The sequence below is a fragment of the Anneissia japonica genome, unplaced genomic scaffold (assembly GCF_011630105.1).
Source record: "Anneissia japonica isolate Jap-2015-1 unplaced genomic scaffold, ASM1163010v1 scaffold288178_len262860_cov156, whole genome shotgun sequence".
NCBI lineage: Eukaryota > Metazoa > Echinodermata > Crinoidea > Comatulida > Comatulidae > Anneissia > Anneissia japonica.
The window spans coordinates 12,741-30,608 of record NW_022698840.1 but is presented as its reverse complement, the minus strand read 5'-3'; the positions used below and the strand labels follow the sequence as shown (position 1 = coordinate 30,608).

Sequence of the window (17,868 nt, the reverse complement as noted above, 5' to 3'; positions counted from 1 at the left end):
CTACAAAATTTATTATTATTGTTTATTTTCGGAAAATATTTTAGCCGCTCCAAGTTTCTTTCCTATTCTTCCTTTATTCTTTTGTATTTTACATTAATTTTATTCATAATTAACAGATTACTTACATCATACATTCATTAAGCTTATTTGTAATTTACACTTTTTTACGTTCTAAGGCCTACTATGTATACATCGTTTCTCTATTTAATATTTTTCTATCTTTGTCAATTGAGTTGAAGGTATGTCCTGGTCCCTGACCCTTTTATGTTCACTTTGGATAGGCTTATCTTCATAAGACTTCTATGAATGGATACCTTGTTTGAAGCAAGAAATCAAGTTGTCTTTACCCAGTACTGCTCATCTATTTTATTTATGTGAAAAATTTAAACCTAATTACTAGTGTAGGATTGTCTAGTGTACACTATTGATTTTTAATTAATTAGCAAAGCTTAAATACCACAGATTCCATTTTTATGTAATTTTTATCTATTTAATTTATTGTGAATCATTCTTTTTCTGCTTTTCAAAATCATTAATTTTATCAACTGATTGTATAAAGACTAATATACCAACAATGCATTATAATGGTTGCACCTAATATTTAACTAAGAAAATAATAAAAACCGATTGTCAAAAATACAGGAAACACTTCCTATTATGTGGACAATTCATTGCATGGTGTAACATGACTCATTTTGAGGTTACAAAGATATAAAGCTATTCTCTATTTAAGTAGAGTATTTCAAATATATTTTCCTTTTTTTTTATCAACATGTATGACAATGATATAATGAATGCTAAATATTATATCATTTAAATTTCTATATTCTTAATCACACTAAAAATCTATGACATCAATTTACAATAGTTATTTCCTTAGAAATTAACCAAAATGCCACATAAGTTAATTTGTACATTTATCATTCTTTATATAACAATACTGATTTGTCAATTTTATCTGGATTTTAACACCCCTTACTTCCATTTTTGAAATATAAATCTGTATATTGTTAGTCAATGAGGTTTAGTCAAACACACCTTCAGTGTCTTAGAAAAGTTATTTGTACAACATATCATTTTTTTTTCTGGAGAAACAATTGTAATAGGCATATCAAATACTCTAATATTAACATAATCTACAATCCATTGTTTTTGTGCTTCCTGCATATTGGTAGACTCCATTGAAATTGAAATGTACCGTATCTTGTATGTTTATTATTATGTTCCGCTACAGATGGTGCTTTTATCAGAGACATATTATCGTTCATGTTTTTGACTTTACAACTTCAGCGTAGATGTCACCACTTTCTGCTTGATAATGCATGACCTACAAAATTCAAATAAGACAACCTCTTTATTGTTTTTTCTTTTAAAATGATTAAGCTACATTAAAGCATTTCATTATCTTGAGGGTTTGGGTTAGAGCCTAAAGAATAAAGAGCAAACAATTTAGATCATAAATAAACATTGTTTTTTACTGTTCTTTTTGAAGTAATATTTATGAGAAAACTAGTCATCTTCTGGAAAGGAGCTGGTCCATTGTCTGTCTATTTTCTCTATGGTCTGATATCCCTTCTACACTAACACCCACGACAACTGTCAGTTGTTCATCTGCTATTTATGTGACACATACAATGCAAACTTCAACAATTAATGCATAATATTTTTATGAATGCTCTTACTGGTTGTCTCTGACTTAACTTCACTTCATCAGCAGACACATACATCATATTTTCTTCCATAGGATAAGGATCATCATTTGTATTAACTACATTTCCTTTCATGTCATCTTCATTTGGTGAACATGCTGTATTAAGCATATCAGCCTTTTCCTGAAAATTTAATACAAGAAGATAAATATAAATAAATAGAATACTGTAGGCACTCGATAATGCATGCAGTAACTCTGCCACATCAAGTTATTAATTTGAAATTTTATCTTTCTCTGACCTTGATATGACCTTTTCATCTTAATATTTAATAGTTTTTTTTCATAATAGAAAATTATGTACCACTAAGTTTTATGATGATCCATAGTTTTCTTATAATCCTGCTAACAAATAGTGGTGAATTTACAAATACAACATGGCTAGGTGAAGAACAGTAGTGAACTTCTCGAGGTGTTGGATGGTTGGAATCTACCTCCTGATGTGAATGCGGAGGGAGGTTGCCCATTCATCCAATAGGAAAGTAGTAGAATTCACTGCTTTACCTCACCTCAAACCATTCTCTACCATGTTGTATTTGTTTTACTAGTATATCTCATAAATATTGCACTGCAAACCAACCACATTCCATTATACGCATACAGTGCTCATGTATTAACGGGTACAATTTTAGGTAGTTCTTTCCCCTGCATACACATAAATCTGGCATGCGCAGGGAAGTAGTAAAAACTATCGCATCTCTTACCAGGTGTAATTGAACAATGAAATTGTTACTACTTAATATGTATGAGGTATATTGTATTATATACAGCATCAGTGCCGGATTAAGCATCGTCTGGCCTCAAGGCACATTTTGGAAATGGCCCAAAAATGTTAATTGAATGGACCCCATGGTAATAATTACGAAATGTAAAAACCCCAGCTACCGTGAGTACTTATTCAATGGTAACTGGTCTACACCGTCTATTTGCTCTCTCCAATGTTGGTAGCATACAGCCTTATGAAACATAGGCAACAAAACTGTTGGAAAAAATACTTATCGTGATGGGCGCCTGTGGTTATAACACTATCAATAAATAAATAATATTGCAGTCCAACTTTTGATGGCCCATCATTTTCACCTGGCCCACAAGACTTGTGCCTTATTTGCCTAATGGTTAATCCGGCACTGTACAACATACAAGATTCTAAGCCTCTGATTGCTTAAGATGCGGGCAATAACTTCACCATCACTCGATGTAGGTTAGAATGATAGTTAATTTTTTCCCTGGGAAAAAAGTACATCACCCTAAATGATAGTACTTTTTTGCCATTTCACGATATGTAATTTCCATGGTAATCTTTAGGCCCCACTTATAACATCACTGACAATAAAGGGAACTGCAACCTCTATGACAAGACAGATTGGCCCTTGACTGTGCCACGGATCAGCAAGTAGACGATAAACAAACATAGAGGCTGGTCGGTTCGAGCTCCTGGATGAAGAAGGACTACTGTAGGTCTATCATTACTTCTTGATGAAGCCAATAGCAAAAGCAACAAAAGACAAATTTAATATGTCTTGTCGATATTCAACAAATATTGCAAGACGGTGGACGCTGTTGATATTGAGGAAATGAGCAAAGAAGAGCTAGATAAGCTCTATGATTGCCTAGTAGGCCAATAAGAAGTAAGCCTAGGTCTACTTGGTGGGTAGGCCTACTCTTTTCATTACTTTGTTTAAGCCTTGTAGAATCTACGTATGAGATATGTAAAACAAATATCGCTTTAGTTTTGGGGAAGGGTGAAATATATAGCCCCAAAGTGATGTGGAGACCGTAGCCTATACTACTATACTTCGGGCCTTCGGCCTTTGGGAAGGCAGTAGCTCTCCGTTCTCCACATCAACTTGGGGCAATAGATTTCACCATTGCCCTCGTGAGCAGTCAATATTTATATATACTAGAAATTGCAAATTGAAGTGAAGTGCTGCAAAGTACAACTGCATATAAATGTTCTTCAAACAAAATTATTTATGCGAGTCAAGTGAAAATAATGAATAATAAAAATATATCAAATAATATGAGACGCGACCCATTGTCTATATTAGAACACTTCTCATTGGGTAACAAAGTCGTAATTTTTCATTTTTGTCAAAAAGTGTCTATAGTGATGAATTATGGTTTAGGTTTTTTTAAATAAAGTTTCAAAAATTTCTATGTATGTGGAAAATGTAGTTAATTACCAGAGGTTACAATTTTTATTTTGAAAACTGCATGGTCTAGGAAGTGTACATTTTTTATGGGGAAATTGTTTCCAAGGGTGGGTTTTCTAGGGGCGAGTTGACTGACAAAGAGTGTTGCCAAAGTGCGAGCCAGCGTGTTATTTGATCACAAGTGCGAGACATCACAAGTGTGAGCCAGCGAACCATGACGTCCCGACAATAGATACGAGACATTAACAAGTTGTGCGAGGTATCGGCTTAGATTTGTGAAGTACAATTCAAAAAACAACTATAGGTCTAATAATGAATTATTGTGATGTTAAATAGACAATGTTAGCTATCAAGGAGCGACGTTGTTTTTCATTGGGACCTTCGTCCCTTCAAGGCTAGGCCTATACCATCCTAGCTAGTCTAGGCCTAGAGTAGGATAAGGCTAGCACGACATGCAGATGTTGGTACAGTACGTGTAGGTTAGTCTACAAATGTCGCCTAAAGTAACTGATTTTACCCAGCAGAACGAAAGGAGGAAACTCCGCTTTTCAGTCGTCTTAGGCCCTTGTTTTTTGACAAACAATGACCTTTCAGAGGTCAAATTGCTGTCAAGAATATGAAAATATACTGTATCTCTGTTGTGGAGGTATAAACAACTTATGATCAGCCGATGTAGAATAGAATGGAAACATTTTCTTTAGCATACAAATGGAAATAGAAATGCTTTTTTTTTTGTTTGTTTTAAGCTTCTCTTAACCACTTGTTTATGTATCAGAAAATCTAAATTGTAAGTTGTTGGTCTTACTGTGTTTCTCTGAGTTGTCACCTCATCTGCAGACACATACATATAATTCTCTGTCATAAGAAGAGCATCACTATTTGTGTCCTCATTTCGTAATAGTGTCACCGCATCTTTCATGTCATCAGTCTGCAAATTTAATAATATACATTGTTAGTACTGTATTTTCATGCTATGGTATTCCAAACTTATTAAATCTTCCTCATGCACAGTTATAACAAAGTACATCAAAATAATTATCAACTTTTAATAATAATAATAATGATAATAATGGTAATAATAATAACTATATTTACTATGTATGTTTCTACAACAGAACATAGGGCTTTTAATCATTGCCATAATGAGAATTGATGTTGAAATTACAAACAATAAAGACTCATTTAAAAAGTCTAGCGTAAAGTAAAACATAAACACCAACTCCATATCAGGGAAACGTGGAACTATGACTGCTATTAATATTCAAATTATGTAGAATGATATCATGTTTTGATATGCACATCATTGATATGGTCTTTGCTTGGACAATTAAGAAGATTCAAGCATGGAAAATGACCATACTGCCGGTCAGAGACACTGTGCAAAAAAAGAAAAATGGGATGTAAGAAGAAAAATAAATTAAAACAAAAACAACAGCTATTTTCAAAAGAAAAAATAAAGTATAAAAAAATATTTTTTTTAAGCCATTGCACAACTCATCAAAATTTCTTCGCAACCCAAACATTGGGTCGCGACTCACAGGTGGCGAAACTGAGATTTAGACCCATTGATTAGGTGTTTGTGATATTTAGTACCATCCAGAAATCATTAGCCATCCACTCGCGGTTTTTCCGCCTATGAAATTCGGGTGACACGCGGTTAATTAGTTAGTAATAAGACCACCCATATTCAGTCAACCGTTAAAGGCATTGAGTAATTCGTGTCTTATATGAACTGCCTAGGGATTTTTACATTCAACAAATTGGTATGTGTTGTTTATCAGCTAGACAAAAGCTAGAGCCTGTTGTTATTACGGAACAATGCAACTGGGAATAAACTTTGTACTTTCATCGATATGCTGGTAGACACACACGGACATCAAACATTATTTTAACTGTGTTCCGGTTCGTATGAAAATTAAATATATGTAGAGAAATATAAATTGAATTGAATTTCAGAAATTGTAGCATCAAATGGTAAAATCTTGGATCTTTTTTTTTTTCAATCGATCAAATAATTGTTGTGAATATTTATAAATATTAGTAAAAATGTATGGAAATAAATTTAATGTTGTAAATTGTGTTCTGTGTGTTTTTTTGTTACACAACAATAAGAATATTCGCTGATAATAGACTACAGTTGTTCATTGTGTCGTCTGTTTAATAACAGAATCACGAACATTTTTCTTTTAATTAACATTTTTTAATGTATTATTCACGTCAGTTTTTACCTAACCTAAGTCAACTGATGATTTTTGTGTATAATTGTTATCGTAATGATACAACATCCGTATTCATATCAGCGGAGTTTCTTGAGTGTTAAATTTCCCACGAGCGTGAGGTTGATTGCTCAAGATAAAATAACCAGATACGATTCCATCTTAATCAACACGTAAATTGCCTGTGCGAGCTGTAATCTTCTAATTGGAACAGTGATATGTATCTTTGAGTGGGATACCATTGATTAACTACATGCTAAATTCTACTTGAATAAAAAATTATCGGTACAGTAATAATTTTAATAAACTACTAACAATAAAACATTAACAGTGTAAATTTTTAATTGTATTATATTAAATTTAGTGCAATTTTAATCCCGTTAAGTACATCACACGCAGTGTTCACGCTCTAGTGATCACGTTCTGTACTACAGAAAAAAAATACCAGGATTTTCTAATCTTGTTTTGCTAAAACACAGCTGGCGATATATATATATATCTAAATGCACGTACTGTATATCTTTATTATTTTCAAAGCTGCAAAAGATCAAGGAACACATGGACCTAAAAATTATTATCATTATTATTTTCATAATAATCAAATTACTGTCAATCAAAAAATAACCCCCAGTAGAATTAAACAACTTTTAATTAACTGTACTGTATTATTATAGGCCAGTTAAGATTACAGACTTATTTAATTTCTGCACATGGGTGGTCTCTGTAGTCAAACAAAAATGGTGTTCCTTTGATTTACCGAAACCGATGCGCTCCTACCCAGCCTGTTGGAACACAATGAAGCCAAAATAAATTACTGTATGTTCAAGATTAACAAGTCGGGTATTTTCATTTAACTTGTAAGTTAATTACTGAAACGACCATGCTGGCGGTTGACGTTCCCAGTCCCCAACCTTAAAGAAGATCCATCGGTTATTCCGACCTTTAATTGTCTTGAACTAATACAATAATGTATATACAATATTTGTTTCCGATCCTAAAAAGATAAAGTGAATACAGAATAACTACTCTATGTAAATAAATTAAGACCGCATTTCGATACGAATTGTGTTAGGCACAACTGAGTATTTGTACTAAGTACTCGTCATCCAGGTAATTCTTGTTTTAATGTAATGATTTATCAGTAATAAAAGTGAAAAACGTGGCTTAAAATATTCTGGTCATAGCCTTTATTTAAAATTTACAAAACAAATTACATTCAACAAGTTGAGAATTTTTGTTTCATTTTTAAGTTGATTACAGAAGTGACCTTACTGACAGAAGACTTTCCCACTTTTATAAGAATATAAAAAGAGGTTTTATTTGTTTTTAAGGCGGAGATTGCGATTAGATTCTGCAAAAAAAATATAGGCCTATTAGGCCTACTTATCTATTCTTTAAATTTGATTAGCCTGTATTACCGGTGTTCGTAAAATAACTTTACATCTTAAAACTAACTCGCTAATTGTTCGCCTGATAATAGAGAGAATGGGCGTGCTGTGGATTACATAATACTTCACCTTTAGAATAATCAACTTTTCTGATGTACTCGCTGTCCAACGTGGACCACGCACAGCGAGTTCCGACTTTTAACAGGAAGTAGATGCTAAACAATGACATAATGGACCACTCGCAGAATATGGACGCTTGAATTTTCCATGAATATTTTCCACGGAAATTACATGATTACCGGCAGTAGATTTCTGGATGGTACTGTACAGTAGGTCTAAAACGTCAGAAATTTGAATGACCCTCAAATTCACACCCTAATCTGGATCGTCACTACAACATAATAATTTGTTCCTTGATCATTCAGATCAATTGACCTATGTTCTTTAGATATCTGGTGTAGAGTGTTTGCCCTTAAATCCCTTTCATTGGGCCTCACATCCACATTGATACTAAATATTAGGAGGCACATCGTTTATATGGTCTGTGCTTCGACAAAGTATGGTAAAGATCCAAGCATGGAAAGTGACCAAAGTGCTGGGTGGAATAACCCAGTGAAAAAGATAGAAAAAACAATATGGAAAAAAAAAAAAAAAAATCAGAACAAAAACAATGGCTTTTCAGCCAATACTTTATTGGTCCTAATTAAAATTGGAAATCGGAAATTGGGGCTGGGTCTGTGGGGACCTGCAGCAGCCGCAGTGCAACGCTACCCAAATTAACTTCAAACCATGCACATATAGATACAAACATTGTCCATAACATGTTCACCGGTAGTTGTAATTTTGAGGGTTTATTCAAGGATCAGCAAGTAATGACTCAAGGTCTTCAGCACAGGAACAATACCTCCCAGCCAGCCACTTACCTTAAATTTGGTAGGATCTTCTGCCATATTCGGTGATACAGATTCTTTTTTATATCCATTATATTCTAAAGGATAAATACCATTGCCTCCATTGGCTCTATTGGCTTTCTTATTATTGTCCATGGCCACAGGTTTCTGACATTTCTCCATATTTCTCGGGTCTGAGGATGCATAACAATTAACAGCTTCATCCTTATCTCTTTCAAACACTGAACTTTTATATGCGGAACACTGGTCATCTAACTGACCATCTCCTACCTCAATACTGGTAAGCTGATTTCCATTATGGATGTCAGTTCCTTCTTCTGGCGATTCACTTTCTTCATATTTTCTTTTATTTAAACGCTTTTTTAGAAGTACTAATATTATAAAAACTGTTATAAAGATTACACCAGCTACTGCAATAATGGCAATTGTAGTAGTTTTTTTGTCACCAGAAAATATTAACATTTCTTGAGTCACGTTTGCTGTAGGATCTGTTCTCATTTGCTCTGTAACATTTTGGGTATCTGATAAAATTTTTGAAATAAATGGTGGAAGAGATTTGTCCTTGTAGGTTGTTTTAGTAGGGATTACAGTTGATTTCTCATCAAATGGTTCTGATGGCTTTTGAGTGACTGCGATACTAGTGGTTGAAATCAGATTACTAATTTCACATTCTCTTGTGTCCGTGGATTCTGCACTGGTGGCTCTACATGTGAACAACTGTTTGCTTGATTCAGACACATTGGAAACTGTACGTATAAATGCCAACAGTTCGTTAAATTGCACCTGAGATTTTGATGTCAAGAAAGCACCCATATTATTAATCCAGTGCAGTGTTATTGGAGGATCACTTGGAGAACATGCACATAACAGTATTACCTGTTGCTGTCCAGTTTCATAATTACTTGAGATGGCAGAACAGCGAGGCTGAGAAATGATGTACCTTATTATAATTGGAGCATGTGATGACAAAGACTGTCGTGTATTTCCAGGTGGATATGATTCGAAAACCAAAGTGCATGTGTACATACCATGGTCAGCTTCTTCAATGCTATTAACATGCAATATTTGTGTATATTCAGTCATTGCAGCAGATGATACGCCATGAACACTATACTTGGTAGAACTTGTCAATACATTATCATTGTCTACAATACGGGTGTTGTCCTTCCACCATATTATCCAGTGTTCAACAGTTGTTTCATTGGTTTCCAACTGTATTGTACAGTTAAAAGTGACAGGATTATTGCCGACACTAGTAATGATTGAGTCTGGATAAAGTATTACATTGAATGACAATGCCAAGTGTAAGAAGGACATATATATGATGACCCACATAGTACACAATTCCATCTCCTTTTTTGATAATGAACACCAATTATCTGAAAGAAATAAGAGATTAAAAAAGTATTAAAATTCCTTTTTTGTTTTGGACATTTTGATTATAGCATCCTTAATATAAACAAGAAAGTAAAAACCTGCTACCTAACCTCATTTAATTTTGATGTTTATTTTCTAAATTTAATTATATTGTATTATATTTTAAGTTCTTGTATATAATACTCAAATCAATAACTAAATTGGTTGAACATTTTTAATTGAAATATTTATCACACAAAGGTTTGCCAGGTGCTTACAGACCGAGTTTATTTAATTTAATCTACCTATTATTATTATTATTATTAATATTATTACATATCCTCTATGCCTTCACTAATTTCTGTCTTTTTGATAGGCTAGTAACAATATTCAAAATTTATGTACTACAGGGGTCCCAAGTTGGAAGTAGATTAATTTGGCGATGGGCATCACATGACCTAGAGTAACTTAGGTGTTGGATATAAACAGTCGACTGGCAGTGCGGTGTTTTACATGGAGATTACTATGGCGGTCGCCTCTGGTTATTGCTGTAAAGATCATCATACGTCCCGGTAAACTATACCAAATTGATTGGAAATTAAAATTAAGAATTTTGCCTTAATTGAGATTTTTTGGGAAATGTTAAGCCTAGGCCCCTGCACATCTACGGCATGGTAGGTATGCATGATGGTGGATGTTATGGCCAGCTATATGTTTATGAAGGATTACTTAAATTTCAAAGCATAAATCCAAGGAAAACGCTAGGATAAGTAAATAAACACTATTTTGAACAATCGTATTGCCTTTCCTAGCCATTTACTTCTCACGTTAACAGTGGGCGGTTGTTTTCGCAACCATAACATTATCTTTTCCTATGTTATTGCACTGTAAATTTTTTCATGTTTACCCATGTTAGGTCACGTGACCGCCTGTAAACAATCATCACCAATTCCCTCTATTCTGGGAGATCTGCAGTGACAGATCCAACATTTCAAAATAGAAAGGGGGTGGGAGAGGGGCTTTCACATATAGGGTCTATACCACCTCAGGTTGGTTGGGGATGAGGTAACAGAGTTATTATTATGGCACCTCTAGATGGTCGGAAATGGCATTTTCAGACTTTATTTTTAAAATAGTTTTGAAAAATTTGGGAGTGGGGGAAGGTTTACTCTTGAATTCGTCACTGAGCTTTTTTAACATTTAAAATTATTTTGCAGTACATTGTGATACCCATCGTCACTGAAAATTGATAATAAAACAGTGAAAACATGCAAATATATGAATTTGAGGGATATGGCTTTATTCCGGGAGATTCTTGCTTGCCTGTGGGAGTGCGGGAGGCTGTCCTGATTTCCGGGACAATCCCGCGAGTTCCGAAAGACTTGGGAGCCCTGTTACTGCATAATTTTTTTACATTTTACAATTATAATTATTTCATACAACACCTACAGATAGTTAGATTTTTGCCATTTGATTAATTCGAATAAAGAGGAATTAAATAAGAGCTTCATTTAATGAAAGAAGTACATTTGCAGACACCAATTTATGTTTAATCATTTACTTCCATTTGCCAATTATTTTGTGCAATTTTTGTTTCAGTCTCAACTGCCACCGTAAAAGTAATAATAAACAGTTCTAATTATATACTTACCTTTACAATACACCATTAAATCCCATCAAAGGAAGATTTGGTATTTCTTAAAGCTAGTAAAATGTTTATGAACATAACCAACATGTCTGTGTTCAACAATACTATGTATCAGTATTGTTCATACAGACATAAGTTGAAAGGCTGTGTAAATATTGCAAGAATAGACATTGTGTATTCCATATCCAACTTCCTTTTAAAACATGCACTGTAGCATACAGTGCCAAGCCTTTATTTTTCCTGTTTATTTCCTTATGTCAGTGATTAAAACACAAAGTGAACTAAAGTTCTGTGATACTTAAAATTTAACACTTCTATTGTACATCATGCAAATGTTTAATTTTACACCATTAAATCCCTTCAAATTATGTAATTTACACGATGATGTTGCAATTTATTCCTGTTTAAACCAGTACTACTTCTTTTATATAATAATAAAAATAATTTATTTGAACATACACTTTTATAACAGTGGCATATGTCAAATATCAGTGCATTCAAATGAAACAAACAGAAAATTGAATATAACTAGACAATATATTTTAACTAATTAATAAAAAACAACCAAGATGTTTTGTATAACAGTGCTATCAGTATTCTTCATTGATTAGTTTGAAATGCAAGAATCAACATTGTGTTTTCAATGGGTGGCATCAGGATATGCCCAATGAAAGCTAAGTAGGCATGGTTGGGTGTTCTTCAAAATTGTTTGAAAGTTGTCCGGGATTGGGGGTGGGGGGAGAGAGAGAGAACCCTTTGAAAAATAGGACAATTTAGGGGTGTCAAGAGCATACTTTAATCAATTTTATAGAGAGCGCCTACTAATATGTAGAAAATAATTAGTTTTTTTGTCCTCGACAAATTTATAGTGTTTTATGAAGGTTCGTTATCCTACAATCAAAGACTTCGTCAAAATACAATTTTACAAGTGTATATTCTTTTTTATACCCGCATGGTTGTTATATGTATCATATCATATATAATTTATTTTACCATTTCAAATTTACAAAAACAAACATAAAAATGCAAAAATACAAACTGACTCAGCAGTACCTGATAGGATTTCTCAAAAGAGGGCAATGCCCATGTCTGGCAACCAAAGATGTTACAGAAATATCAAAAATAATTATTTGTAAAGCACTTAAAAAAACTAAAATTAAAATCATTATCATTCAAATTATTATATAATTAAAACTCTAATAAGAAAGTATAATACATACTCCAAGTATTGAAATACACGCCATCGTGTTGGGATTCAATATTTCGACATTAATTATGTCATCATCAGGAATGAAAAATTATCCATTTTAGCAAGCTTATATGCACTAGTACCAAAAGTGTTTAACCAATCAAAACATTACCTCTAGTAAGTGACATAGCAGTAATTTAAACAAAAGATCAAAGCATTCTTACTCTAATGATCAAAGATGTTTCTTTACCTTATTTAAACATCTACGTAAAATGAACTCACCTGGTTTTCCTAGATAAGGCAATCTAACCCAAATCTTAATCAAGCTATCATCAGTAGGCCTATGTATACATTTAGGTTCGTTTAATTTCTTAAGTAAAAAATTAACGTCGGCGTTCGGCAGTGCCAGCGTAAATGCCGGAGTCTAGGCACCCGTCGCCGGTGAGAAAATTGCCGACGTGCATTTACTTTTCAAACTCAATTCAACAGAAACGTACTGCTACTTTTCACGAATAAATTACACTAATTTAAAAAAAACCGGTTTTTTGCCGGCGTGCTTTATCCCTAATTTTGAGGGCTGTATATGCAAATTTATTTTACCTTTAATCATTGAAATTACAGAATGTCTGGTAATACAAATGACTTAATTGGCAATGGTCCCGATTATAGCTACTATAGAGAGAAGCAAGCAATGAGAAGAGAAGCATACAAAATCAATTACAAAATATTACAAAAAAAAAACCAAATTTAAAAAAGTAAATTATTGACCATCAAAAAAGCACACAGATCAAAAATATTGACACCAATAAAAAGTAAAATTATAGTTATACAAAGCCCATTAATCTTTCTGAATCAATTTAATTTAATTGCCAAAATTTATCATTAGTATTATTAAATAAGTTTTAAGGTAATAATGCTTAATAAATATAACTCAATTAATAATGTTCATTAAGTATTCTTACAAGTGTGGGGATTGCAGATTGCAACATCACTGTATTTAATATAAAAATATAGATTTTGAACATAAAAAAGGCACAAAAACATAGAAAACAAATCATTACGCCAATAAGAAGTAAAATGAATATTATACCAATCCCATCAAACCATCTGAATGAGTTTAATTTAATTGTCAGAATTTTATTATAATAATTATTAATACAGTTGTAAAAATGCTTAATGAATATACCTAAATTAATAATGTTCATTAAGCATTCCTACAAGAGTATCCATGGATCGAAGATTGCCACATCACAATTTAATATTTAGTTCAATTTAATTGCCGAAATTTATCATTATTATTATTATTATTAATTTAGTTGTAAGAATGCTTAATGAATATACGTAAATTAATGATGTTCATTAAGCATTCTTACAAGAGTGGGATTCCAGATGGTTTCCTCCACTCAGTATTATATATGGGTTCATATAAAGCGTGCTGAAACTGCAGGACTCTTCCAAGCTTGGGGCAAGGAGGGACCATATCTCTGAAAGATTCAGATACCAACAGCTTTTTACCGAACGACAGTCAGAGTTTGTTCCTCCTCTCCACAAGCGACGGGAGCCCAGTGGCCTCAAGTAATTCCTCATAAGTTAAATCGTAAATAAAAACAATCCTGAGTACTCTTTTTTGCACTCGTTCTATTAAGTTTGTTTGCTTGACAGCGAACTACGCCATACTGTGCACGCATATTCTAGCGAGGGTCGAATGTAAGAAAGTTAAACATCAATAAAGATAACTGATAGGGGCTCCATTTTTCTATATATTAAGATGGAATACAATTTATGGCTAGCATTAACTATTATATTACAGACATGTGCATCCCATTTTAAATTACTTTCGATGGTTATTCCTAACAATTTGATTTCATTTACGGGTTAAATATTCCATATGATTGCACCTAGTCAGTGTGTAATAGAGAAATTAACAGGTTGGTATCGCTATGGCTAAAATTGTAAATAAAGTTATGGTATGTAAAGAAATTATTTGAATATAGTGGAGCATGTCCTTTAATTACTTTATGAATAAGAATTCAACATTCATACTTTAATGTAAATACCAAATCCAACACAATGATCAGGTTACAATTGCCTTATATTTTGTTTTATTGGTAAACCAAATAATGCTAACTAGATATACGTGTTTGACCCCACAATAGAATTTTGGAGGTAATGCGGCAGACAAACCTTCACTTTGGTCATTACATATTCATCAGTGAGTTAGAATATTTATGAATCTTTCATGAGGGAATTAACGCTTCAGTTAACAACAGTTGGAAATGATCCTGATTGACAAAGTGAGAGGTGTTTTGCGGAGTTACTGCAGATAACAAAAGCAAAAACTGCTCCCTTATTTTGATCTGAAAAAAGAATACAAATTTACCTTTTGTAATATCTTATTACTTTGTGTGTCCCATTTCAAACTACACACAGTTTAGCAGTTCTGTTCTGTAGCGTCTGTCCTTTTTGCCGAAGTTTACATTTTCCCCAGATTTCATTACATTAACGTAATTGAAAATTATAGTAACATTTGTAATATTTTCAAAATGTTTTGAGGAAAGTAATAGCTTCATAGTCACGTTTTTCGCTTCGATTTGATTCTTGCATAAAAGATTTTCATCTACTTTGACTCCTAGATGCTTACACACATCACTAGTTAATGATCTATATTTATAGATTTGCTTTTAGTTTTGTTATTTGCAAACAGAACATCAAATAACTAAATAATAAAAATGCATTTTTTCTTTAAATAGTTCCTCATTTATTTTATTATTGTATCTATTTCGCTGAATACAATCTCAATGATAGACAAGACACTCTATAACTTTATTTCACAAGTCCTGCTGATAATGATGATTTAGAAGAAATTTTTGGCTGGTTATACCCATCACTGCAAATAAACAGGAAATATTTAAAAAAAGACTTTTTCCCTAATTTTTACACATACCACCACCTTAATATTTCCCAATCTAAGAAAAAGAAATTTTTATATCTTTCTCAATATAATAGACATTTATCCATGCGAATACTGAATTGTTTGACGTACCATTGCATTCTTTACGGAAATTACTGTATAACATCATAGGCATAGATAGTGCCCTCTATTTCCATTTTACTGTGAGCAAAGATCTTATAAACACAAGAAAGAATAGTCTGCCATTTACGTGTGCAAATTCTGTAATAATGCATGAAAAGCCGCGCCATCTTGCAAAATTGAACACTTTTGAACCTTGACCGCTCTGACCATAACGTACGCCGCGCGACTTGACAGTTACGCTAACAATTAGAAGCATCCGATTTACAATGCGCCTTTAGAACAATAAGGAACAAATTAACGTACTTGGTAACGAATTTATGGCGTAACGCGAACACCCTATCTCAGATCCATGGCAACGACTAGGACGCCCTCTCCCAAAACTGATTACTTTTCTGTGCCAAATCGACGCTTCTCTTTGTTACGCGTAAATCGCGGAGAACGCTATCTTGTGTTTATAAGATCTTTGCTGTGCTGTCAATGAAATATTAATTTTTTTTATTTGCTCCTACCTAGATGATTTTGACAAAACCATTTTGGTGTTTCAGAAACCTAAATTTTATCTTCATATTTTTTCTCACCATCCTCTGACAAAGTTTCATAGTAAAAGCCATGCCACCCATTAGATTTGATAATCATTTCATTTCTTATATTTTTGTAAATTAGAGCACACGGACATGGTAATATTGTACTTTTCAGACTGATTGTTTTAAGTTCACAAAGATTAGATGTGTACATCAGACCTCCGTTTGTAAGTCCTAATTTTAGAGGATTTGTTCAACCAATATAACCCTGGGTAATCAGAGTCTTAAACAAATACCAAGGTAAAGCTTAGTTAATGCAATAGTTTACATTTCATTAAAAAAAACCAAAAAAACAAAAAGTCTAAATTCTTTTTTGGCATGTATAATGGTACTGTGTGTACGTATACATGCATGCATGTTTGTTTCATGAGAAAGATATATCATTGCTTATGAAGGCTTACATTATTGATTTAAATAGAAACAGTAGTAGGCCAGTAGTATATTTTTGTATTAAAATATATAGTTCATTGTGCATGAAAAATATCATTTCTTATTCCTCTGAAGATGGATGTTATCAGGAAAAGTCTTCTGTCTTAGTTTTGTTTGACTTCAGAACTCCAGCGTAGTTATCACCACTTTCTGTTTTATACATAACCTGCAAAATTTAAATAAATCATTTAATGCATTTTTCCTTTAGATATTATTGATTTATTACATGAAAGGAATTCCAGTGGACATGGACTAAAATGGGCAAACAATTACTACCTAACTTAATGTGATTTTTTTTTTAAAGCCAAGGTTGTAAACTGTCCGGAGGCATCCTCTGGAAGAAAGTCACAAGGTGAGTGTTATTTCAAACCCACAGTTTGAGGTGCCATAGTGAATTCATAATTTGTAAAACGGGTTCCACTAGACCTGATTTATATAAAACACAAATTTTTGTGCGCACAGTCCACTTCTATAAAGCTCTGTTCACACTATCAAATTTTATGTTACAATTTTATGTGATTTGCCTATATATGGGCATGATGATGTCATATTACATCCATGGACAGATCTCATTTATTTGTCGCATAAGATTTAATAGTGTTGACATAGCTTAAGGTTCTTTTATATCATTTCATAAATCATATACTATATGAATAATATATATATATAATGTTGGTAATTAAACAAAAGCCTGAAGGGGCACAGGGCAAATATGAAAGCTATTTTTTTTCTTTAAAAATACATTCCTTAAAACCAGCCAGGAATAATCTATCTCTGTTGGTACCAGCTTTTGTCTCGATCACTTTGAGATATAATAGAGTATAATTTTGGAGGATACAGGGGTGGGTACATTCAAATTTGACCTTGACCTTCTGACTTTATTTTAATTTAATTTTGTACCACTCCACTAAATTTTAATATAATCCATTCATTAGAGTTCTGCTAACAAACTTTTGACGTGACTTCCGGAGAGTTGTGTGGCCGAAAAGTAAGGTAGGGGTGCTGCTAACTTTAGCCGTCACATATTGTCGCTGGTTTGAAGCCTTTCTTCTGCCAGAGTTCAGTTAGTGGGACCAATTCTTTTCAGATCAGGACCTAAAATGTGAGGCCTACAGTAGTGTACACATCTGGCTTTATAAGCAATTTAAAGAACTCATTGAATCTTTCAGAAGGGTATCGGTTACCCTGAGGCTATGGTTGACTTCAGGCCCTGTCACTGTGAAAATAAGATATGAATTAAGCACCTCTCAACGGC

General features: G+C 33.1%; 1 protein-coding gene across 1 annotated transcript; it reads right to left on the bottom strand.

Moving 5' to 3' along the window:
* Positions 1 to 1,264: 1,264 nt before the first annotated feature.
* On the bottom strand, positions 1,265 to 10,643 carry LOC117102752. The gene is made up of 5 exons (XM_033243160.1): positions 10,640 to 10,643; positions 8,389 to 9,755; positions 4,667 to 4,789; positions 1,683 to 1,832; positions 1,265 to 1,327 (listed from the first exon to the last, which is right to left on the bottom strand). Exons 1-5 carry the CDS (start codon positions 10,641 to 10,643, stop codon positions 1,265 to 1,267), a joined length of 1,707 nt encoding a protein of 568 aa, XP_033099051.1.
* Between the last annotated feature and the right edge of the window lie 7,225 nt (positions 10,644 to 17,868).